Below are 23,832 nucleotides of genomic sequence, written 5' to 3'. Positions count from 1 at the left end.
TTTGGATCTGTAACTGGGATAAGAATATATATGTAATTCTATATATAGCAAGTGAAATCACCAGTCTGGTGAGAGTCTAACACAAAGACCTAATAAGCATTATCTTCAGTTCCAAAGTTTATGGATGTGACTGTGGTAAAACTTGTTTGCCGGATTAAACTGAATAGATGTCTAAAAATTTTCTCTCTCTTGTTTTGTAGGACAGAATGGAGATACTCAGCTTGGATAATAGAAAGATGGTGTATCTGGTGTCATTTTTTGAAGGCTTACAGCGTATTCTTCTGTTCACTGAAGATCAGAATGTATTTAAACTGACATACGAAAGTGTAAAAGCAGAGCTAGCGGAGCAAGAAATTGTTCTGTCTTTACAGGATGTTGGAATCTCATTGGTTAATAACTACACAAAGCAGGAGGTGTCCTATATTGGAATTACAAGGTAACTTACTCACTTTGCAAAATGTTTAACACCTGTTATTTTAACAAACTGAATTTTGTGTTGAGGAGAAGGGGAGGAGGGAAAATAAATCTGATCAAGGATATTTAGAATTGAATCATTATATATTTTTCCTTTGTAGTGGAAATGTAGAGAATTCTACATTTATAAATATATAGAAATCTGTGTTTGGATTGATGGCATACTCTTACAGTTTATTAAGCATAGCTATACTTCCCCAGTCCATCGAAGCTTAGTTTTACCTCTATGGTTTGGGATGGTACTGGAGTCATCAGTAGGGTCTGCTGTTTGTATCAATAGATTTTGGTCATCAGTCAAAACTTCAATAAGGTAACATCTTGTAGTCCTCTCTATTTTGAGGCAAGCCAAATATCTAATACTTTGTGTTTCTACTATAGCTCATAAGAGTCATGTATTTATACAGGGTATTTTTTGAATCCTCAAAGGACATTTGTATATCACTGCCTTGATAATCATTCTTAGCCATGGCGTTGCTCAGAATGTGCTTTTTCCTTTTCCTAATGAATAATTTTCAGACAAGACAAGCAGAGTTTCTGCAAAACTTGGTCACCTAGGTACAAATTATTCCCTTCTGTCATTTACAAAGAAAATCCCGATCCTTGCCCTTACTTGAGAAATGAAAAACTATCTAAAATCTGGAAACATTTCACCATCTCCAAATGTTAAAATAAAAAATTTCCTGATCTTAGCTATGAGAGTAAATTGTCCAAATTTAAAGGCTAGGTGACTACTTCCACTAAATCGGTCCTTTCTCGAAGTGGTCATCTGTCATCAGGAGACTCCAGCAATGAAAAACAGTATTTAGTGATTCAGACTGAGATAGAAAGTGTAGAAAGTAGCTAGCAAAGTGAGGAGCAGTTCATTGCTGAATTCTGAAATTCTGGTATATTAAACCATCCCAAATTTTAGCAAGGATGCATACTTGAAAGCCTATGGTGAGTTTGTAGAGGATTGGATAGCAGTACTGTTGAACCTGTATCTTTACATACCTATTTTGATCAAAGTGGGAGTTGGACAAACTTGCCGTAAACTTATTTTTTATGCATTACATTGGAAAGATTGGCCTTCTGTTTAGAACTGAGAAGGCATAGGGCCATTTGGGTCATTTACCCCAGGAATGTTTTGTGATTTTTTTTTTCTCATTTCATCATTATGACATACTAAAAGCCATGCTAAAATAAGTAAAGTTTAATTTGAAATACCTAATCCTTTTCTCTTGATCCTTTCTATGATTTTCGAAGTTCTGATGTGGTTTGGGAGACAAAACCCAAGAAGAAGTCAAGATGGAGACCTATGAGTGTTAAACAAACTGATAAATTAGAACAAGAATTTAAAGATTACTGCGAACTTACTCCTTCAGAAAATAAGATTATTGAGCTGGAATCAAATGTTTTGGTAATACTTGATAACTATTGTTTGCATGTGTACATAGAACAAAGATAACATTTTTTTTTTTTTGTCTCCCAAAATATTTCCAGTGAAAATTGAGATGACTGATTTATCCAGTCCCATTTGAAATTCCTTCTTTATCTCTGTCTAGAAAGATTCCATGAAGGTTTGAAAGTTTGCAGATTATGAGACTAAATATATGCAAAACTGCAGGAAAGAAACTTTACATTTTCTTAATCTGATATAACTGGGTGATTGGCTTTGGTTTGTTTGTTTTAACAAAAAGTCTTGAATTTTTCAAGTGGCTTATTATGGAATGATTCACCCATGTGATTCAAACACAGAAATATCAAAAATTAATTTCATAATTTCAACATATATATGCACTTACTAGTTTTGTGTCTCTTGAAATTTAAGACAAAACTTGATTGATTTAAATAGTTTTGACATCTGACTAGAAAGCTGTAAAAGCCTTACCATTAATCTTTTGTTATTGGTTCCTTAATAAAACTGTAAAACTTAAAATATGTTGTGGAAAAAGCAACATTTTGAAACACATTGCATACTTTTCTTTAATGATATAATAGGTGTGTTTAACTCCTAATGGAAGTAACATGAAAATTCAACAGCCAAATGAGATTCCTATCAGAAGAAATTATCTACCAGCTTTAAAAGTAGAATATAGTTCATCTGCCCATCAGAAGTCTTTCAGAGTACAAATTTACAGGATACAGGTGAGTGTTGCCAAAGAACAGGGAGTTGCATATAGGAAAAAATATGGAAAGTTAGAAGGATTAATTTTTTAGAAACTTTGGGTTTTTCTTGTTGTTTTCAAATTAACCGTAGCCACTGGCTTTTACGTCACTGATTCTCAATCTTTTTATGGAAATACTACCAGATTTTTATAAAATTCAAAACAACCAGACACCTAAAAATACTGAGAGAAATCCATCTACCATTCATTTTCCATGATCTTTCCTCAGTGGTCTCTAATTGCAAGTAACTGAAAATTGGGTAAAACTTGCTATATTTTATATGTTCAAGTGTTTTTTTTTTTTTTTTTAATTTATCCTCTGCAAAACCTTTTTCTACCATTTATGACCACAGATTGTGAGAAGCTTTTCTAGATTATTTGCAGTGAATAATGTGAGAAGCTTTTCTAGATTATTTGGAGTGAATAATTTCATTTTGAAAACAGTTATTTTGAACCACAGTAGTGTCTTTCTCTGCTTTCTAATTAGGGCAGATTAACAGGTAATATATAATTCTTTGCTTGTCCTGCTTTTAAAATATTTCATGTCTTGAAAAGCTAACATGCCACACCTTGTCCTGTCCTTACCCTTACTAGATACAAAACCAGATTCCTGGAGCCATATTTCCCTTTGTGTTCTATCCTATTAAACCTCCAAAGTCCATCACCCTGGATTCAGGTTTGTTGTTCTAGTTTTAACGTAATTTATACTTACAGAAGGAAGAGGTGCTTGTTTTTAATGAAGTTCCACCTTGCTAGTTCTATTCGGTGAAAACTGCTTGTTTAAAAATTTAGAGACTTCCCTGGAAAACTAACTAGACAAAATACAAATACGAATGTTAGAGAAAATTGCTTCCCCAGCTCCACAAAGAGGACTTAGAGAAAGCCATGTAAATTGTTAACGATTGTTAGAAGAAAGAATAAAAAACTGCTTTATTCATCAGTATCATACCTTTGAAGAGCATCTTACTGAAATACTAATTGGTGCTCTCTGAGAACATAAGTCTTAAGTCAAATTTAGTTCAAGCTGAAATTGTGGTTGTGGCAGTTGCATGCAAATCAGAACAAAAATAAGTAACGCAGAAGAAATGTTACCTGCTAAAAATGGAAAAGTCGAATTGTTGCTAGGCCTGATGGCAACAAACGTGTTGCCCGGTTTATTGCTTACACTTGGAGTGCCAGGGTAATGAGGGTTCTAGTGCTAAACCTGACTTTTCATATCTAGTTACTAGATTTTTATCTACTGATTAAAATAAGTTGTTCAGTTTATCCTAATAGTGGTGTTTATGAAGCTTATTTCTAATTTACTTGTATCCAGTAATGAAACTGCATGCTACTCTCTTAGCTAAGTTATAAAAGAAACTTCTGCCTATAGTAGTCTAAATGTAAACAAGACATAATTTGTCGTCTGTTGACCTTTTAAATGGTGCCTCACAAATTATTTTAAATTTAGACATAGTTTTGTCTGAAAGTACCTTCCAGGTTCTGCACTGCTTGGTCCAAAGTCAATGCATGATGTGATGAACTGCTGAGCTTTTTTCGAAGAGTATTCCATAAACTTTCTCAGGGCAAAGTCATTTGGAAGACGAGGGTATTGGCAGGAAAGAGTCTGGGTTGAGATGAAGAATACTGTATTCTTCTTCAGAAGCTATTATGACAATGCTCATCCTGATTACGGTCAATTTAGAGTGCATGAATTTGAAGAACATAATTTGCTTATTCTGTATTTGTATTTTTAGATCAGTCTTTGGAAATATAAATTTATCCCATGATTGCAGAAATTGTATGTGGCTAAGATTATCAGCATTAATTTGGCCTGGTCAATGATACATTTTTCAGAGATAAATAAATGAAATAGAATTTTATTGTTCCATTTCATTCTTGAATCCTTCTCCTTTCAGTTCCTGCTCTTTTCCCCAAATTAGTTGTTTTCCTGTCTCATCCATTATATATTCTTGCTTCATAGGATTGAAAAAATCCTAACCATGTATGGCTTTTTCATATTAAATGCATGAAATTTTACACACACACACATATATATATATATCTCAAGCATACAAAAATCTGTTCTGATCTCTTTTTATTTTACGACTTCATAGCACCAAAACCATTTACAGATGTCAGTATTGTTATGAGAACTGCAGGACATTCACAAATATCTCACATTAAGTAAGTATTTCAACATTCCATCTCTTTTGCCATTGATCATTTCTATTCAGGCTTTAAAACAAAAGTAGCAGCAAAAATAAGACAAGATGATTTTGTACCAATTCATTCTAGAAAAGAAGAGAGCACTTCAAAAAGAGAGGTGAAAGTTTTATTATTATGCATGTGATTCCAGAATAAAGGTTATTATCCATGTGATTCGAGAGTAAAAGAAGCATTTTTAGGAATTCTGAATATAGATTTTTATGCTTTTTAGTTTGGAAAGTAAACTGCATTTAACAATGCTATCCCTAGTGCCAAATGCTGCTCTTTCAATAAAATAGTTCTGTTTACAAAATATATGTTTACCTTATACTGCTTTCTTTTAACTAAAACTGATGACACCCCCTATAAATAATTAAGAAAAAGGTAAGTATGTGAAATTAATAAGTGAAACAAATACCCTATGCCCTAAATATGCTAGCTTGTACTTTGTTATTTAAAGCTCTTTGTTTTTTCATAAAATAGTTACTTTTATTTATTTATTTGTGTGTGTGTGTGTGTGTATGTGTTGTACAGGTATTTTAAGGTCCTGATTCAGGAGATGGATCTCAGACTAGACCTTGGGTTCCTGTATGCACTGGTAGAATTCTTTACACAGACTGATGTCCCCAGTGACCAAGAGGTAAAAACCTTCTGTTGTTTAAAGATTGATATATTTACATGTGTAATTATTTAAACTATATTCAAAAACAGAACAACAACAAAAAAGCAACTCATTCTTGTATGGCTAAGGCATCGACTGAGTGTTGTATCTGGGAATAATAGGAAACTATGGGGTTTTAAAGAAGTACTGTTTTTCGAGGCAAACAGTAGGCTCTCATTTATCCTTATTTTGGTATAATATCTAAAAAGTCTTTAAAACCTTACTAAAGGAATAAAAGTAAAAGTTAAAAATGTTAAAAAGACTCTATGCAGTCTTTACAATACCTGGTTGATGTTTCCAATAAAAAGAACAGGAAAAGAGTGAAAATAATATTTTCTTCTTAGACCTGCCAAAAAATATCTAGAAAATACTTCGTCAGGAAAGGGCTGATAAAGGCCCTTTAGGGAGTGGAGAGAGGAAGTTTGTTTAGTAATTTTATATGAGATTGCGAAATAGGTAAACGATACAATTGAAATGATTATACCAAGAAGTACTGCAAAGAGAAGGGCAGTGGGAGAGGACTGACTTATACTACAGGGTGAATGAGAGGAATTTGTTCATAAGAAAAGTAGAAATCAGATGAAATGGCATGAAGTGCATGGTCATTTTCTTCGGCAGTGAAAACTTCAGACCAAAGCTAAAGGTGACAGAGGAAGTGAAGGGTCTTGGTTTTGCCAAGGAACCTGAAGCAGCCAAGTGATATACTGTAATAATGCAGTTCTGAACGGTATCAGTCAAGTTGTTTTTCTAACTATACTGAAATACGAGTTTCACTATATGAGACATTGATGAGGTACTGTTAAGCAGAATGTGTGGTGTTGTTTTGTCTGCATTTTAATAAAAGGTGCTTCTAGTAAAAAATGAACCAGAAAAACCTGTAGGTAAGATCTGCCTGGATGAATAAAGACAAGAGATGCTTTCCAATAGCACATTAAAAGATATTTTCTTATTATACCAAGTAAAATGTATGATGAAAAGAGATGTTATTTTGCTTTGTTTTCCCTAATTTACATGCCAGAATTGGAAAAGAAGTAGTGATGATCAGGTTTATACAAAAATAAAAACAAAAGGTAAATAGCTGGTCATTGGGAAATAGAAAATGGAAATTAGAGATGTATAACAACCAGAGAAGTGCATGGCTGTAATAACATTGCAAGCAAGTTAGGAATCTAAATATCTCAAGATGGAATTTTATAAATTTACGTAAAGATTAAATGGCTTAAATATTCTACATATGCAAGTAGTATTTTTTGAAAATTCATTCACAGTTGGAACTCTTCAAAAAGGATGTAGAATCTCTTCAAGAAGAGCTGATGAGTGTGTCGTCAATGGATACATCACAAATCAGCTTGTATGAGTTCTTTCATATCTCTCCAATAAAGGTATGCCTTTCTCACAGTATGTTGTGCTTGCTCTCTGAATGGAGAATTTCTTTGTCTCCTACATAACAGGAATTTGAAAAATTGTAGGGGAATTCAAAAATTTAAAAAAAATCTTTTTTTCTTTCCTTTGGACTTTCCTTCTCATTCCTGGTTAGACACTGTGTTTATTATTTTCAGTGTGCTGCACATTTTGGTATTAGTAATAGAAACAAATAATAGTTTGGAAACAAGATAATGACTGAAATTATAGCTAAAAAATTCTGGGTACTTCTTTTCTTTAAAGAAAAAAAAAAAGAGAGAAGAAAATGAAGAAAAAGGTAAGCAGTTCCTAGTTTCTTAAAAGTAGTTGTATGTGTTCAGTTTGAATTGCAGTATCGTTTTGTCACCTTAAATGGTGTATTTGTATTTTCTGTATTTATTCAGTCTGATTTCAATCAAGTATAGAAATGCCATATCTCAAATTTTAAATCTTCTAACAAAATTACAAAAGGAGAAATATGATACTTCTGATAGACATTTGTATATTTTTTCCACTTTTGTTTTTATTCTTCAGTTACACTTAAGCTTTTCACTTAGTACGGGTGGAGAAGATAGCAACAAAGAAGAAAGAAAGAATGAATTGATACCACTTCAATCTTTGAATCTCCTGCTGAAGAGTATAGGTGCCACACTCACAGATGTACAAGATGTTGTCTTTAAGTAGGTTAAAAAGAGATCACATCAATCTAATTTTTGTTATGTTTTTTTTTGCGGTGAATAATATGACTGCCTTTTTTTTTTTCTTTTTTAGGTTGGCGTTCTTTGAACTAAACTATCACTTCTGTACTACACAACAATTGCAATCAGCAGTTATAAAGCATTATTCAAAACAGGTTGGAATAGTATAGTTTATTTTTTCAGTGAATATCTGTTTTAAGTGAGTTGCTATATGCTTTCAGTTCTGTGAAAATGCATAAAACCTTTCAGGCTTGTATATTTGTATAAATCACAGGAAAAAGCTATTGCTTTAAATTACAATCTCCTAATTTATAAAGGGAGGGGGAGGTCATTTTAAAATAAGAATAATCATCATCTGTTTCCTCTCTTCTTAGTACATCCTTTCTTAATGTAACTTTTTAATATTTCCTGGAAGCCGAGTCTTTGAATTCTCCTTGACATCTTGGTGGGTTTTTGACAAAAAAAAAAAAAATTGAATAAATGAGACGCCCAGCTCACAAGAAACTGTTATTCATTAGTTGAATCAAATTTCTTATTCTGGAAGAAACTATAGGGCAAGAAAGCAATGGTGCATTATTTCTAAATTTCCTGCTAGAGGGAAAATATCATGGTTAACAAAACTCCTGGAGTAAATAGCACACACAGTGCCATTCTGATAAAACATTCCTGGTTTGATTTGTATCAAACTGAGAATGCTTTCTCTCAAACTCCACTACCATCAGAATTATTATCCCTCTTTGACCTGCTGGATCCCAACATTTTGAGGAGAGAGATCAGTAGACACATTACTGCAAAAAGATGAGGCCTCTTTTACCCACACATCATTGTTAAGAGATCTTCTTAGAATGTATTTATTTTGTGCTCTACCAACTCTAAAAGAGAAAAGTTCTGCTTTAATTGGGAAATGGGTTGTCTATCATACTTTTGATTCTTCTACAGAGAGACGGTTGGAAATCCCCTAGGAGCATTTTATTATTATTATTATTATTTTATATCCAATTCTTCATGTTAATCACAGTGGACAAAATTTCCTCTCAGGATATGCAAGCAGATCAAATTTCGTAGTTGTGCAGTGTGAGAAAAATCCGGATAATGTGCCTTTTTCATAAAATCTCAGAAGAGTTAATTTCAGTTATTTGTGACTGCTTTCAAAAAGTAGAGTTGCTTTGGCTGACTTAATTGTGGGCTTCTATGATTTACTTATTGTAAAATCCTTTTAAATGTTACTATTTCTAGTTCTTCAGTTATATTGAGTTCTTAGTATACTAATCTTTTTCACGTCTGTACTGTCTCAAGTATTCTGTTTGTTTTACTCATTGTGTGATTTCTGCAATATTTTACTAAAAACAATCTAATTTTATTTTAGGCTATTAAACAGATGTATGTTCTTATTCTTGGCCTTGATGTCTTGGGTAATCCATTTGGATTCATAAGGGGCTTGTCTGAAGGAGTTGAAGCATTGTTCTATGAGCCTTATCAGGTAAAAAGACTCTACTGGCTGCATATGAAATATAGCACAGATAATTCTGTATGGATTGCTTTGAAAACATCAGTTTTATTAGTAAATATTTATCTTAGATTTATAATTGAAAATTCATAGTGAAAGTGCCAGGAAATGTTACTAGAAAATTCAGACAAGAAAAAAGAGAGGATAGTCTCTAACACTTAATTCACAAAAGACTTTATGCTGCTTACTTTTCAGTAACTCCGCTTTTTGCATTTGTCTGATCAGAATTCCAAGACTGAATTAGTATTTTAAAATAATTCTCATTTTCTTTCTCTCTCTCTCTCTCTCTCTCTGCAGGTGCCTGTGCATACACTATATATATGTCTATAAACCTCATATTTAAAACTTTAAATAAATGTGATTTTCTTTTAGGGAGCCATCCAGGGTCCTGAAGAATTTATAGAAGGAATGGCCTTGGGACTTAAAGCACTAGTAGGGGGAGCTGTTGGTAAGTTTCAGTATTATTACAGCAGTGTACACGTAGAGAGCAGTGTAACAGAGTATTTATAAATCACATTGGCATTTTACTTAGAGACTTTGATTTTCTCGTAGGTGGATTAGCTGGTGCAGCCTCAAGAATCACAGGTGCAATGGCAAAAGGAGTAGCTGCAATAACTATGGATGAGGATTACCAGCAGAAAAGGAGAGAAGCCATGAATAGACAACCCACTGGTCTAAGAGAGGGTATCACTCGTGGAGGAAAAGGATTAGTTTCTGTAAGGAGACAGAAGGAATAATTATTAATAGATTTTATCCAGACAAGAGTAATATACCTATAGACTGCCCTAATTGCCACGAGTTGCATCTCTCCGTTTGAATCCTAATTTTTTGCAAATATATTGCCCCAATAGAGCGGTAGTTTTAAAGAAAAATGCATGAGAATTGGGTAGAAAGGAGAAACTGAAGCAGATATTTCTGATTCTTTTCACTTAGCGGTGGATTTTACATTCCCTGAAAACATACGCTTTGAGGTTATTCACTTTTGAAATAATAAGAAAATTGTAATAATGTATGAAAATGAAGATACCTGTGTTAAATCTTGTTGATTTCTCTTGGTAGGGTTTTGTCAGTGGCATAACGGGAATAGTTACAAAACCAATAAGAGGTAAGTACAGGTCTTACCATGTTTTATATGTGTTCTTACAATCTAAAATTTTTGACATTTGATGAGAGGGGTCATAAATCTGAGAACTATAGAAATTTGTATCAGATTTTATGTTCTTGCCTATAATTAAGGTACTATTGATGATGAACTTTGTATGGAGGAAATTGTATTTACTTATCATATGTAATTAGATAATTACCTATAAATTACATTTGCTAACATTATTGTAATAAGAAAAATGTCAGAATGTTTTATAATTATTTGCTGCTTTTCAAACTTTTAGGAGCCCAAAGAGAAGGAGCAGCTGGCTTTTTCAAAGGTGTTGGAAAAGGTTTAGTGGGAGCAGTAGCTAGGCCTACCGGTGGAATCATAGATATGGCAAGCAGCACATTTCAGGGCATTAAAAAGTAAGTGAAATAAGTAATGAAGCATGGCATATTGGATGGAACAGAGAATAGAAGGAATACTTTGTCTTTGTATCATTTGTGTGAGAAATTTTTATTCAAATAGTAATTGATATTGCACCCATGCGTTGCCATCTGATTTTTCTAATAATCATTTTTTGAATGAAATTGAATATCTGAGCTAAGTCTTTTGTTAGTTCATATGTCCTGGGTGTGTATGCCTGTACCAAAGGTGTCACTTTACTAATACTTGAATTTAATTTGTATTTTAAATAATTTTTGAACTTTACTAAATATTACAGTTGAAAAAACATAGGGGAGACATGGTATGTATTTTAATTATTTTTGTTTTATTCTCAGAGTTGCAGATTCATCAGAAGATGTGATAAGTCTGCGCCCTCCTCGCTTCTTTGGTGAAGATGGAGTTATTAGACCTTACAGGCTAAGAGATGGAACCGGGAGTCAAATGTTACAGGTGAAGAAACTGAAAGATATTTTATCATAAAATATAGTTCATCTGATATCGAAATAAATATTTAACTTTTTTTTTTAAGTCCTGTTTACTTTCCTAAGGGATTTTGGGAAAGACACTCTATTTGTACCAACATATAGAGAGCTTTGTGCAAGACGAAGAACAATTTAAAAGGAGAAAAAGATTTATATGTTTTTTTTTAACCTTTTATATTTGATAAAACAGTTGACAGACACACAGATACATTTTCTAATAATTTTATAATATACATTTTAAACACAGGTTTTAGATTTTTTTTTTGGAAAACATACCATTTCAAACTCAAAATATTTGTATTTATATCGTTGAAAGGATTTACAAATAACTTGAAGTGGAACACTGTTTGTATCAATAGTGCCTTAAGCAGCTTTTAGTTTGAATAATTACTCTTTAATAATTCAGCTGCTATTCAGCTCCTTGTGAAACCCAGGACCAGGACTCAGTTGACAGCAATTGAACTTTTTCCACTTTTTTAAAGTGGAAAAAATTTCAACTGTTAGTTTATAGAGTTTTTTTTTCTTTGATATAAATAAAACAGAGTTTTTAAGAAATAAAGTTGAAAATATTGACTAGGCAAATGAAAACTGGGGATATAAAAATAATAGACCTTTTTAATTACACATTGAATAATTCATTTTAGCAGCGTGCCAAGAAATGTTGGAGATGTCATACAAAAATAAACTTTTTTTCTGAACCAGCAAAACTTACTTTGGAGAATATTATAAGAATTAAGTAGCCCCTTAAGACTGTTTTGGGACGTGCAGGTTGTTCCATGTCCGGCTCCCATGCGGATGCTCCCGTTGCTCGGAGCCGCGGCCGCGTCCCGTGCGCTCCCTGCTCGGAGCGCTCTGCGGAGCCGCGGCGCCCGGGGCGAAGAGGCTCTTACAGCTGAGCACAGTTACACCTGCTGCCAAGGAACGCTTAATGGCACTTTTTCTTCCTTCTGGTAGGCAAATGGATTCCAAAACATCCCCTTTTCTGTTTAATGATCTATTATGAAAACAGAATGTTAGCAAGCCAGCAAGTTCAGATTTAAAATGCTCAAACCTGTGAAATGACTTTGCATTGGTTTTGTTTCTTAGCTTTGCCCAAATTCGCATAGAAGAACATAGCATTGAACCACTTCTAAAATACGTGGTTCTAATTTTTGTGGTATTGCGTGGGTGAGTACCACCACCTGCAATTTACCAACTTGAAAAACATAGGGAATAAGGACTACCTGTCATTTTGGGGGGGCAGCTACCATTTGTGAGAAGCTGAAGTTGAAAATTGGCATTTTTCATACTACTTTTTGTTGCTGACAGTTCTCAGTAGAAGTGTTCTTGAAGAAGGGTTATGAAAAATACAAACAAGAGTCTTTCAACATAGGCAGCCACATTAGAGAACAACTTCACAAAACAAATTATGCAATTTGTTTTACAGGTGTTAGTTGCTGGTATAGTATCTTTGATGTCTTAATCTTACTGCTGTTGTGTATATTAATGTTTTTTGTTCTAGAGGTGTTTCTCGTATTTGCATGAGACTCAGAATCTTGCATGTTCCTCCCTGAAGTAGTTCTTTACTAGCTTAGTGTTTTCTTACAGAAAAATAAGAATAATTTCCCCTTTTGTATCATTTCCGTGGCCGCAGGTCTGGTGACCACCCTGCCTGCCCTCACGGTGCTGTTGCAGTTTCAGCAGCACACCAGGTTACATTTAAATACAACTTCTTTTTACAGATGGTACCTGCATATGCTGACCAAATAGAAATAGGATACATGTGACATTGAGTGTTTGTGTTGTATCCCAAATTACCAGAATTGCTTTCTTTTGAGGTTTTTATTTTGCTTTAATCAACTAACTTTCCAGCTCAAACTAATGCTCTTCTGAACTAATACTTCTGCTTTCTTCTTCCCTTATCATGCTTTCAGAAAAGACAGGCCTACAGGGAATGGACTAACACTCACAGTAGTAGCGATGATGATGATGGCAGTTAGGATAATGTGGACTCTTACAGCTATGCAGGGCCTCTGTCTTATTCTTTTGACCTTTGAGAATTAAATGTTGCTGCTATAGTTCCCACTGAGAAATCAGCATTGTCGGCTATTAACCTCATATTTTTAAAATTGTGCAAAAATAAAATGCGGGCAAATGAAGTACACGATGTCAGATGTTAGGGGAAGAGGTAAAGAATATAATAAAAATAATAATCTCTATACAGAGAGTTGGATATTAGATTATAATATTTAAATATTTAACAGTATAAAGAAATACAAAGTATTACTGTGAATTAGAGTTTATTTCCAGATGCGGTTCTCTTAGGTGTATTTAATTTGTTTTTGCATTTACATAAGTGTTTTACACTTTTTATCATAATTTGTTAGATGCAATGCCTTTAAATGTGTTTAGTGTAACTTTACTGAGTTGTACTGTCATTACTGCTATTAAAATGCTGTTTGATTGTTTTATATTCTATTTATTTTATATTTCAGAAGTATTTTGTCCAGTTTTCTTTTTTTAAACAATAAACATATAAAAAGTATATCTAAAAATGGATTCATCTGTTCTGTTCCAACATTGTTCCTCGTGTTTCCTGGAACTAGATTGTACAGAAACACTAGTTGTCCAAAAAAAAAGCATTTATTTACAAGTTTATATTTTTAAAAAGGAAAACTTAATATATTTATTTTTTTGTTCATTGTTGCTTTTAGGGCTATTTTTAAATGTTGAGTTTATGTATCATTTGGAATCCTGAGGGATGTGAAGGACAAGTGTTTATTTAGTTGCTTAGGGTTGGGAGTACAAATTACTCCTTTGTTAAATCATTCTTTAATGTCTTCATAAAAACAACAACAACAAATCAAAAGAAGTCTCCAGTGCCAAACTGAGGCATGTGTAGGCGTGTGCGAAGTGGCAAAGAGTATGCCACTTTATAAAGTGGCAAAGAGGTGGGTGTAAAGTGCAGAAGTATTTAGTTCTTAATTAAGCAAGATGGAAGGAAAAAAAAATGTGAAAAACAACTAAATCCCCATAATTCTGTATTGTATTTTTTTGCGTGTGTGTAGCTTTGTGTTACTTGCTTTAAAATTATTTTTGCGATTTGTTTGTATTTTTCTTTTCGCTGGGAAGTCTGAGTAGTTTCCCTCTTTTTTAATGCATCAGTATTTCCGTGTATCAGTAGTTACTGCAGACAAGAGTCACCTTTCCTGCCAGTGGCTGAGGAACGAGGCTGGCTCTGGAGCGGCGCGGGGAGCTCTGGGGCACAGGGGCTGCGGGAGCCGCGGAGCTGCCGGGGAGCAGGTTACATTTAAATACATTTAAATACATTTAAATACATTTAAATACGGAGCTCCGTCCGTCCGGGCCGGGCTGAGCAGGGAGCCCCGGCCGGGGGTGCGCGCTGGAAAGAGGCAGGAAACGGTTCTGGCCTCGGGTCCTGAAAAAAGCCGTGTTGAGGGAGTTATGAAGTTTGGCTTTTTGACAACTTATTGCTGTGTTTAACTAGCCGTAGGCTGAGAAGAGTACCTTTTAAAGCTGTTATTTAACATTTCTTTTTCCTTTGGTGTGCTTATAATTGACTTTTTAGTGCAATTTCTTTTTTATTTTATCCCATCAAATTTTGCCTTTCTTCTGTTGTGACCTGTCTTCTCCCCCCCGCCAAAAAAGCATGTAAATTTTATAACAAAATCTATATCTTCATTCTAAAAGAGTTTTAAATAGAAGTACCGTTACTTCTTTGACAGAAGCATCCCTGCAAAAACAGGACTTCTGGTTTTTAGGAGTCCCGTATAACTAGAAACTTGAGCCAACCCTGCAATTTTCTTAACTTAAAATTCGCAAATCATTGCAGGATCTGGAAGTAAAAGTTTGTGGAAATTGCAGCATTTCTTGATCTGACACCATAGCTTTATTGCTTTTTATTGCTTTAAGCCTCATTATATGGCTTAAAAATAACTCTTTTTTCCTTCTCCCAGGTGTATATACAGAGGTTTTAAAATGCCACCTGCAAAAAAAAAATCAGAAAAACAATGGCTAGGAAAGTAAGCAAATAGGGTTATATACCTTTCATTATTTTCTCTGTTTCATGGAGAACAGTTTTATTTCTGAAGTATTTGTATCAAAAAAAAATACTCGTTTTGCACAAATAATTAATTGTTTCTGTTTCGAGTACCATCCTCTTAATATGGATTAATAGTAAATAAGCGGATTTAGGACAGCCAATAATCACACTGCCTGTGATGGCAGGATTCGTTTCTCCATTCGTCATGGCCAGCTCAGCACACGCTGTAGTCACCAAACGCGCCGGCAGACCAGACTTGTGCTCCTGCTTCTGCACTGGATGTGGCAGCAGAAAAGAGAGAATGGGGACAGGGCAAAGGAAAGGTAACAAGCGTTGGGTCAGCTCAGGCTTCCGCTCAGCGTCCCTGGTTTTGGTCGTGAGTTGAGCTGAGCTCCAGATGGAGCGGCAGAGCGTTGGAACGAGCTGAACGCCTGTGGAAAGGGGAAAGGGCGTCACGGCCTTCCCCGCCAGCGCGGCCCTCGGGCTGAGGTCACGTCGAACGCACTGCAGGATGTAGCTGCTGAAGGTGGGGCTTTGCTCCATAAAGCTGCAAGGACAAATCCCTCCAGCAGCCCAGAACACCCCCGTTTTGTTCTGTGTTGTGGCCTTTATCGGGCATCCGCTCACATGTGGGGTCTGGGTCGCAGCTGTTGGCTCCCTTCCTCCCTGGGGGCCCTAGAGTGCAGACCCCACTTGCATGTGCAGTATTTGGGTGTTATTCAGCCCGCCAAATAGAAGGCCTCTACGTACTTATTGGAAACTAAAGAAAACCAGTAGTTGAGGAGCACGTGGAAGTCGGTGTGACTCACAGTTTCACTGTGGCTTGTGGAGGTTTACGTGCTGCAGGAAAGCAGGCAGGACCTTGAGTTGTCCTGGGCAGAGCATGTGCTGGGCTGAGCTGCCTGGCACAGGCACCGCGGAGAGAAACGCTGAGGTCTTACTGCCCAATCCAGGAAGCACCTCAGGGGCTACAAATGGGGAAAGAACCATCGTTTTGGCTTGAAAACACACAAAAAATCTAGACCTGGAAGTCATGTCGAAAGTGTAGGTCAGAGAGGGTTTTCCGCACAGCTCCTCAAATGAGTTTGTTGGTGTTTAGCTGAATACCAGCCCAGTTTGTTCTGCCAGCCGCCCTGTTCAGGTCGCGTCTGGCGTGAGGAGAAACGAAGCTCTGCGAAGCGCCCGGCGCCCGCGGGGCTGCGGCCCGGCCGCGCGGCCTGCGCTCGTGTCGGTCCCGCGGCCGCCGGCCGAGGAACCCGCGTCGCCGCTGCCGCCGCCGCCTCAGCGCCGAGCGCTGCGGGAGCCGGGGACGGGGGATCCCGCAGCGCGGGGAAGGGAGGGTTTATGTCATAGCTGTTAGGGGGTGCTTTCCTCGCATGTCGACCCTAGATAATCTGGAAAATACTGTTTGGAATCATTGAAATGGTTCTGTGGGGAAGATGAGTATTAGACGAGGTTAATTGGATGAGATAGTAATTCTGTGTTTTTAGAAGGTCACTTCATTTTGAGGTGAGCCAAGAAAGTGGTTTAATATTGCTGGTGTATCAGCAATTCACAGCAGCAAATTGCCATCAGAGTTCATAGAAACACAATCATTAGGGTTGGAAAAGACCTCCAAGATCATGGAGTCTAACCACAAGCCCTTCACGTTTGTACATCTGGGCAGCCTATGAGGAAATAGATAAAATTTATTTCGGTCTAAAATCCAGTTAAAAATTCAAATGTAAACTGAAGATGAAGGAAGAATAAAGGATGGCAGACATATGTAACAATCTTTTAAGCAGTCACAGTCTTCAAAGGGGTTTTGAGATACTGATTCAGATGAAATTAGTTCAAGAGAGGTGATAAGTGTATTCAGACTTTCGTGTGTCGAGTACCAGGGACACGTTAAGTTGCTCTCCACGACTTGTGCCCGGTGCTGCCCCATTTCTGCTTTTCCAAAGGTCCCTGTGTGCCTACCCAGGGAATGGGGCCATGGGGTGAGGTTGGGATGCTCTGCAAATCCAGCTCTTGGAAAGCTTCAGGACAGCGAGCGTTTCTGCAAGCCTCTGTCTACGTAGGTGATCCTAGCTGGCATTAGGTTGCTGCAGTGACAGACAAATGTACTACAGGTAAGACGAAGGAGGCGCAGGCTTGCACTAGTCTGCTTTTTACAGCTGCAATTTACAGGGTGAACTTCCCTGAGAGACAGCGCAGGACGCGCCGGCAGCACCTCCTGCTGAGTAGATAGCTGGTTTGTGAATCTCAATAAAATGAAATATACTTTCTTGACTTTCAGAGACATTTAAGTAGTTTTTTCGTCAGATTATCTCTGGGTCAGCAAAGTACAGTATATCCATATTCATTTTTGCAATTCTCAGTCCATCATCTATAAACTCAAAAAATGGCAGCAGGGTGGTACGATTTGCCCAAAGCAACAGAGCAGAAAGGGAGAGGCAGGAAGAGGTACCCAGCGCCAGCCTCACCTTCACACGACACGAAGCCTAGGAGCAGGGATCTGTCCGTGCAGGAGAATGAAGGTGCTTTCCATCCTCATGAAGCCCTGCAGGCAGTGGTTGCTAAGTACAATCTTTTACACCTACAGTCTTTTTTTTACATACGAGTGATGATGTTTGTGCTTGAAGGAGTTGGAGTAGTTTTGGTCACAAAGAGAGATCACCGGTGGTGTCGCAGTTTTGAACACTAAACACAACTATGATTTTTTTTTTTATGCTCACTAGTGCTTTCTCTTCCACCCACAAAATTTCCCTAAAATATGTGAATTCCCGACCTTTTTTTCCTTCATCCTTTGCTTGTCTGTCTCGGTGCGCTGCTCACGCCACGCAAGCGGCTCCGCTGGGCCGGGCCGCGGTGTCTTTGGGCTGTTGTCGCTCGTGCGGGTGCTCCCAAGGGCGGGCGCCCTCTCCGGCCCTCCGGTTTGTCTCCTTTCCACATTGCGGGTGGCAGTTTGAGAGGTTGTGGGGTTTTTGTCCATTGGTTTTTCAGTTATTTGAAGAATTCCAAGCTCCTACTTCATACAAGAGGCAGGGAGAGATTCAGATCGGGAGGAGGGCAACTCCCACGTGGACCCTGAATAAGGAGTTTCCAAAATTGTCTTTAGAAAAGAGAGGAGAAAAGTGCCAAGGCCTTTCTTATTTCTCATACCATTTTTCTTGTTGAATTCTTCCTTCCCTTTAGCTCTGGCAGGACTAAATTCAAGCAGTGACTTAGCGCGGGTAGACATGTGGTGAGTTGTTGTGATTTTGCAGCCCAGCTGAGTTAGAGGGAGTGAAATAACACAGACTTTCCTGCATGCCGTTTGTGCTTTTTATGATCTTTTTTTTTCTGACAAGTTTGGAAGTTATTCAAGTGTTTGTGTGTCTTGGTCACTAAATAACCAGCATCTTTGAAGGAAGGCATCTTTTTTTAAAAAAATAAAGATGTTAGACCAAGTGGAGTTCTCTGTTGGCTTGTTTTCAGATTTTCCAGTTTTAGTGTAGGCCTAATTAAATGGACATTTTCTTTCATCTAGAGAATATAAATCGTTGTAAAGCTGATAACTTATAACTCATAAACTCATAAAATTGTTTTATTGTTTTAACTTGTTTTATTGATTAACTTAACATGTTTTTACACAATATTGGGTTGTGGTATCTGCAGCAGCATGTTCATAGGTAATGGTTTATTAAATCGTACTTATTCGTGCTAATCTGTTTTCTCTTCCAACTTGCAGCAGATGGGGAACATGCCAGCAGTCATGCTGCTATCCCAAACTGGGGTGCAGGAGTATTAATTTGGTCACTCACAGCTTGGAAAGTCAGGAAAACCTTAGTATTTAAAACTGAATAATCTGCTCTCATTCATATTTTAGGTTCAATTTCCTAGTAAAGGAAGTTCTACTGTAGTATTCACAGAAAACGTAGGAATTAAGCAAGTTGATTAGAAACCAAAAAAAGCCAAAAACAAATAGAAATACACTCAGCATTATCTGAAGTATGTTTATTTAGTTTTGCTGTCTGCACAGTCTTGTGTTCTTGTGTGAGGGTGAGGATTAATGATTGATATTTTGTAGATGACTCCGCTTAAAGGTCCCTCAGATTTTTCTGAATCTGCTTATTTCTTATGCTCACTCTAAACTTCAGGGATCAATACAAGTTTGGAAAGCACTAATAATAAATAAAAAATGAGTTCTGAAGTCTTTTTGGAAATTACATTATTGTTCTTGGTCAGATTTGGTTAGAGTTGATGTTACATATATAGCTGCGTTGAGAGAGATGAAATAATTGTAATCAGTAACATAAGATGTCACAGATCAGTCACATGCTGACTTTATGAAAGTAGCCTTTTATTTAAAACCATGTGGATAAATATATTTTAAGCACAAAATGAATACATGACATTTTAATGGCATATTCTAAGCTATACAATTTTTATCTCTTTTAGAAAATTGAAAATGGAAGATTTGCAAAATTCAGATATATTGCGCATGCCATGGTAAACAGTACGGATTTGTTAATGGTAACTAAAAGGTAAACCATTTTGTGTCTGATTAATAAGTAACTTGAAATTGTATCATCAAAATAAGCCTGCTTTAGTATGGGTAGCTGCTTTCATGTGTCTGGCATTACATGCATGGATAGGAAAATGGGGAAATCATGCTTAATGCAATAATAATCTTGCTTAGGGCAGCACTGCTGAGTTTTGCTGTAAATCTGGTCAGGCTGAAACCAGTGGAAATGTGGGATTCATCTATAAATTAGCATCCTGCAGAAAAAAGGGATAACAGGAATGGGAAGTCAGTAAGGTCTAGCACTGGGATGTCAGGCATCCCTCTTAGATGAAGAGTCCGTAATAGAAGTAGTGTTACTGTTCTGCTATTAAAGGAAAAGAAAATTGGCCATTGGGTGAACCTTCAGAACTGAGACTTCCACAAGTTACACTGTATGATGGTTACGTGTAGCTGGACACGAGCTGTTTTTAAACAATGACATCGCTTTCAGTGATTAGTTTAACACATAACGTGGTAACTTTTAGGGATTTCCTTTTAACGTTAATTCTTAAATTGCTGATTTTGCTTTGTCCTGTGTAGCGGCGTGTTGTTTGTGACAAAAGGCACCTTTGGGCAGCTCACGTGTGAGTGGCAGTACACGTACGACGAGTTCACCAAGGAGCCCTTCATTGTGGACGGCAGGAGGCTGCGCATTGAGGCCAAGGTAGGAGGGCCCCGTCCCGCGGCGCTCTGCGTCCTCCCCGCGTCCTCCCCGCGTCCTCCCCGCCGCGCGGAGCCCTGGGTTCCCAGGCACGGGGGCGCGGGGAGGGGAGCTGGCGTTTGCCGTTAGGAAACTACCGGGATCACCGGCCGCGCATGTGGAGCAGAATGGAAACTTGCATCTGAAAACTTGTGTTTCTCAGCCATCCTTTTGCTAAATGCACTGCCTTGTGGTACTCTGTTTTTCTCTAGAAGGTCACAGAATATCCATCATGCATTCTGTCTAAAGTCCAAAGTCAGCGCGTAAAATATGCAAAATTACTGTTGTCACAGAAATTCGTGTATGTTAGACCAATCCCCTTGCATATGCTATGCATAAAGGATTTTTTCCATCTGCTAGTGATCAAGTCCTTCAAAAGTATAATATCCTTATAAAAATCATGGTGAGGTGTGCCTGTTTTACCCTTCTCAGCTCAAGCTGAGGAATGTCGCTTTCAGTTGCATTTAAAAAAAACAAAGCCAAGCACTGGCGACAGAGCTTGCTTATAGAGGCAAGGCACCCAAAGAACTAACCCTAGATTTGTGTCAGGATAGTGACTAAATTGCTTTTGAATCAACAAATTTACTTGCCTTTCTTTACTTTCTCCTCTTTTAAAAATAAGCTTCACACGTAATAAAACATGAGGATGTCAGGGCAGTCGTGGTGTCGTATCTGTAAGAACGAAGTCATTCAGTTTTTCACTTCTTTTTTTTTTTTTTGGTTCATCTCTGTTGCAGAGAGCATGCAGGGCAGAGCTGTGTTAATCATCGTCTTCCAAGCTGGCCGTTTTGTCTGCATGTGCGAGAGGAGACCCTGCCATAATTCTTGGTTTCTGCCCTTTCAGGCAGTGCCGGAGCACACTTCCTTTAGCCTGCACAGAGCGGTGCTTTGGGCCTCCTCGCGTCCCCAGCGTCCCCGCTGGGGCTGGAGGCCGCGTCCGGCAGAGCAGCGCCCGTGTCCGCGCTGCCCGCGAGTCCGTGGAACTGCGGCAATGATGGGAACGAAGAATTGCCAATTTTTACTTATTCCTGGATTTTGTGATCCCCCATATTTCATTATCTGCTTTCCGTCCCTGCCTGTTTCTATAGCTGGGGCTCGCGGGGCAGTGCGGGAACGTTCCCCTCCCGGCGCACGGAGAGCAGCTCCCGTGGGAACGCGCACGACCAGGGCCACGGGCGCGCGGCGCGCCGGCTCCACGCACGGCCTTGGGTAGATAACCTCTTACTTGGCCAGTTTGAAGAAACTGAACTCACTCCTGATTTTTTTAATTTTTTAGGAACGAGTTAAGTCTGTGTTCCATGCCAAAGAATTTGGAAAAATTATTAATTTTAAAACCCCCGAAGATGCTAAGGTAAACTCAGAATCTTAATGAAATTATATTGTGTAACGCTTGATATAGAGATAAGCAGAATAGCAATGTTCCCGGCCTCGTGGGTGCTGACAAGAAGTGTTTTGTGGTTTGTGTTGCTTCCCGCTGGAGTTGAACCGGGTTGGAGCTGACACGGGTTGGGGCGGCCCAGCTTTCGGCGCGGCCGGCTGGCATTTGCAGTGTGAAATACCAGCTGTTTTCCCACTTGCAAGTAGATGCTTATAAGGATTTTTGTCATTCATATAAAGCACATAAATATTAGTGAATAAACCTGCCTATTTCTGTCAACCCTAATGGCTGCTGATTTAGTAGGTTGGATATGAAGCTTTTGTGAATGAGGGTAAAAAGCATATGTTTTTACATGTAACGTGTAAATGTTTTATTTAGGCAGTGAATTTTATTTATGCAGTGCTTCAGTATAAGCCAGAGGTCTCCTCTGTGTGTAGGGGTTGATTCAGTTGGAACACAATCCTTAGGAAACCTGGTTTAAATTCAGTGTTGCCATATGGCCATTGTGCAGAGGGACATTTAAATGACAGGTTCATGACTCCATTTCAAAAACAGTTGGTCCAAACCAACTGTTTTTAGGTTCTCCTAAAAAACAAAGTAAAACAAACTCCAAGAGGGGTGCAAGGAAAAGAAAACTGGAAAGACGACACATATGTTTCACAAAAATGTTTATTGTGATGTTTTTTCCCCTGGAAAAGCCTATGCACTTTACAAAACCAGATGTAGCGGGAATGGGGGCCTGAGGAGCAGCCCCGGTGGCCGGTGCTGCCGCGGGTGCCCCCGGGCCCGACGCGGCCGCGGGGCTTCAGCGCTGCCGTCTGCGCCCGTCCGCGCAGCCAGGGGCGGCAGGGACCCCCGAGAGCTCCCCGCTCCATGGACCTTGTCCCTTGCTTGTCCGGGGGCAGCACAAGGTATTTCTGCCCCTGTGGGACGTAGTCGTTTCTGGCAGAGCTGTGTCTCCCTCCAAGCCTCCAGTGTCCAGCTAAGCAGGCGCGCATTCCCTTCAGACCCGGCGGCTGCAGGGCTCCACTTTCTCCCTAACGCGGCATCTGATTTGTGACGATCCACTCATCTTTCCTGAAAGCTGTATATATATATATATATATATATATATATACATATATATACACATACATATATATGTATCTCATGTCACTGTCCCTTACATTTTTTCTAAACTTTCAGGAACTAATTCCCCTTTTAGTATGTTAAAAAAGCATGCAAATTTGAAATTCAAGAAAATGAATTAACTGATTTCAGAGTAACAGTATTATCACGTTGACGCAAACTGTTCTTTTCCATTGTCTTTTATGGCCTTGAGTTCTAGACCAATGTACAGCATTAGCAACGATGGCCTGTGGTGTCCTTTATTTTTATAAAATACCTTTCGCTGAGCTGCTGAATCCAGTCAGCTTGGCCGTGGTCCTCAGTGTGCCCATATCAGATCTTGGTATTTAAACATTTCTATCTTCATGCAAAAAAAATCAAGAATTAATAATCCATGGAAGGATTGCTGGCATTGTGCTAAAGCTCAGCTAGGGAAAAGAGTGGATGGTGAAGAGTCTGTCCTTCGCATTGAAATTTCCAGTTGTTCTGCATGGTTTCTACTAAGGAAACACTTTTATTTTCTCCTTTTGCCTTACACAGTGGATACTTTCTAAACTGGAAGAAGTGAGAGAGAATCAGCCAAAACTGTAATCACTGAAGACGACGAGACATGAAGAACACTGAATCAACAAGTTACCTTTAATTCCTCTTTGTCATGCAGAACCACTTGAACTGTAAATATCAAAAGAAAAAGAAAGGAGGAAAAGAGGATTTGTGAAACTTTATTATTGTTGCATCAGTCTTCTGATATATCACTATTGAATCATTGTCACAAAAATAGTTGCCGTTAAAAAAAAAGTGTTCAAAAACCAAATCAGCCTACTTTTGACATACTGGATTTTTTTGCTTATGAATTCCAGATTTCATTTTTGAAAATACAGTATAAAGTGAGCATATTTTACGTCCAATTACTTTACATTTGATACTGAAATTGAACTCTGGAGTAATTCTTATGGTATTATGCAGAGCAGATGTTTGATTTAAATCCA

The 23,832-nt window shown here is 37.8% G+C and overlaps 1 protein-coding gene across 2 annotated transcripts in view; it reads left to right on the top strand.

The window, feature by feature from the left end:
- The window catches only part of VPS13A (vacuolar protein sorting 13 homolog A), a 97,577-nt gene extending 73,998 nt beyond the window's left edge, over nt 1-23,579 (top strand). For both annotated transcript variants that reach the window (XM_088522077.1, XM_088522078.1), the window contains 19 exons: nt 201-436; nt 1,717-1,870; nt 2,452-2,598; nt 3,213-3,294; nt 4,715-4,784; nt 5,340-5,445; nt 6,735-6,848; nt 7,402-7,547; nt 7,639-7,720; nt 8,932-9,045; nt 9,445-9,520; nt 9,625-9,788; nt 10,132-10,177; nt 10,461-10,584; nt 10,942-11,056; nt 19,553-19,638; nt 20,199-20,322; nt 21,635-21,709; nt 23,384-23,579. In XM_088522077.1, coding sequence (XP_088378203.1) covers nt 201-436; nt 1,717-1,870; nt 2,452-2,598; nt 3,213-3,294; nt 4,715-4,784; nt 5,340-5,445; nt 6,735-6,848; nt 7,402-7,547; nt 7,639-7,720; nt 8,932-9,045; nt 9,445-9,520; nt 9,625-9,788; nt 10,132-10,177; nt 10,461-10,584; nt 10,942-11,056; nt 19,553-19,638; nt 20,199-20,322; nt 21,635-21,709; nt 23,384-23,434 — 2,112 coding nt within the window. In that variant the 3' untranslated portion in view covers nt 23,435-23,579. The remainder of the gene's footprint in view (nt 1-200; nt 437-1,716; nt 1,871-2,451; nt 2,599-3,212; nt 3,295-4,714; nt 4,785-5,339; nt 5,446-6,734; nt 6,849-7,401; nt 7,548-7,638; nt 7,721-8,931; nt 9,046-9,444; nt 9,521-9,624; nt 9,789-10,131; nt 10,178-10,460; nt 10,585-10,941; nt 11,057-19,552; nt 19,639-20,198; nt 20,323-21,634; nt 21,710-23,383) is intronic.
- Nucleotides 23,580-23,832: the final 253 nt, after the last annotated feature.

This window comes from Tinamus guttatus, unplaced genomic scaffold (genome assembly GCF_059628265.1).
Source record: "Tinamus guttatus ecotype Peru unplaced genomic scaffold, ASM5962826v1 Tinamus_guttatus_pri_ptg000146l, whole genome shotgun sequence".
NCBI classification, from domain to species: Eukaryota; Metazoa; Chordata; class Aves; order Tinamiformes; family Tinamidae; genus Tinamus; species Tinamus guttatus.
The sequence above is the reverse complement of the archived record's forward strand: the minus strand, read 5'-3'. Positions and strand labels throughout refer to the sequence as shown.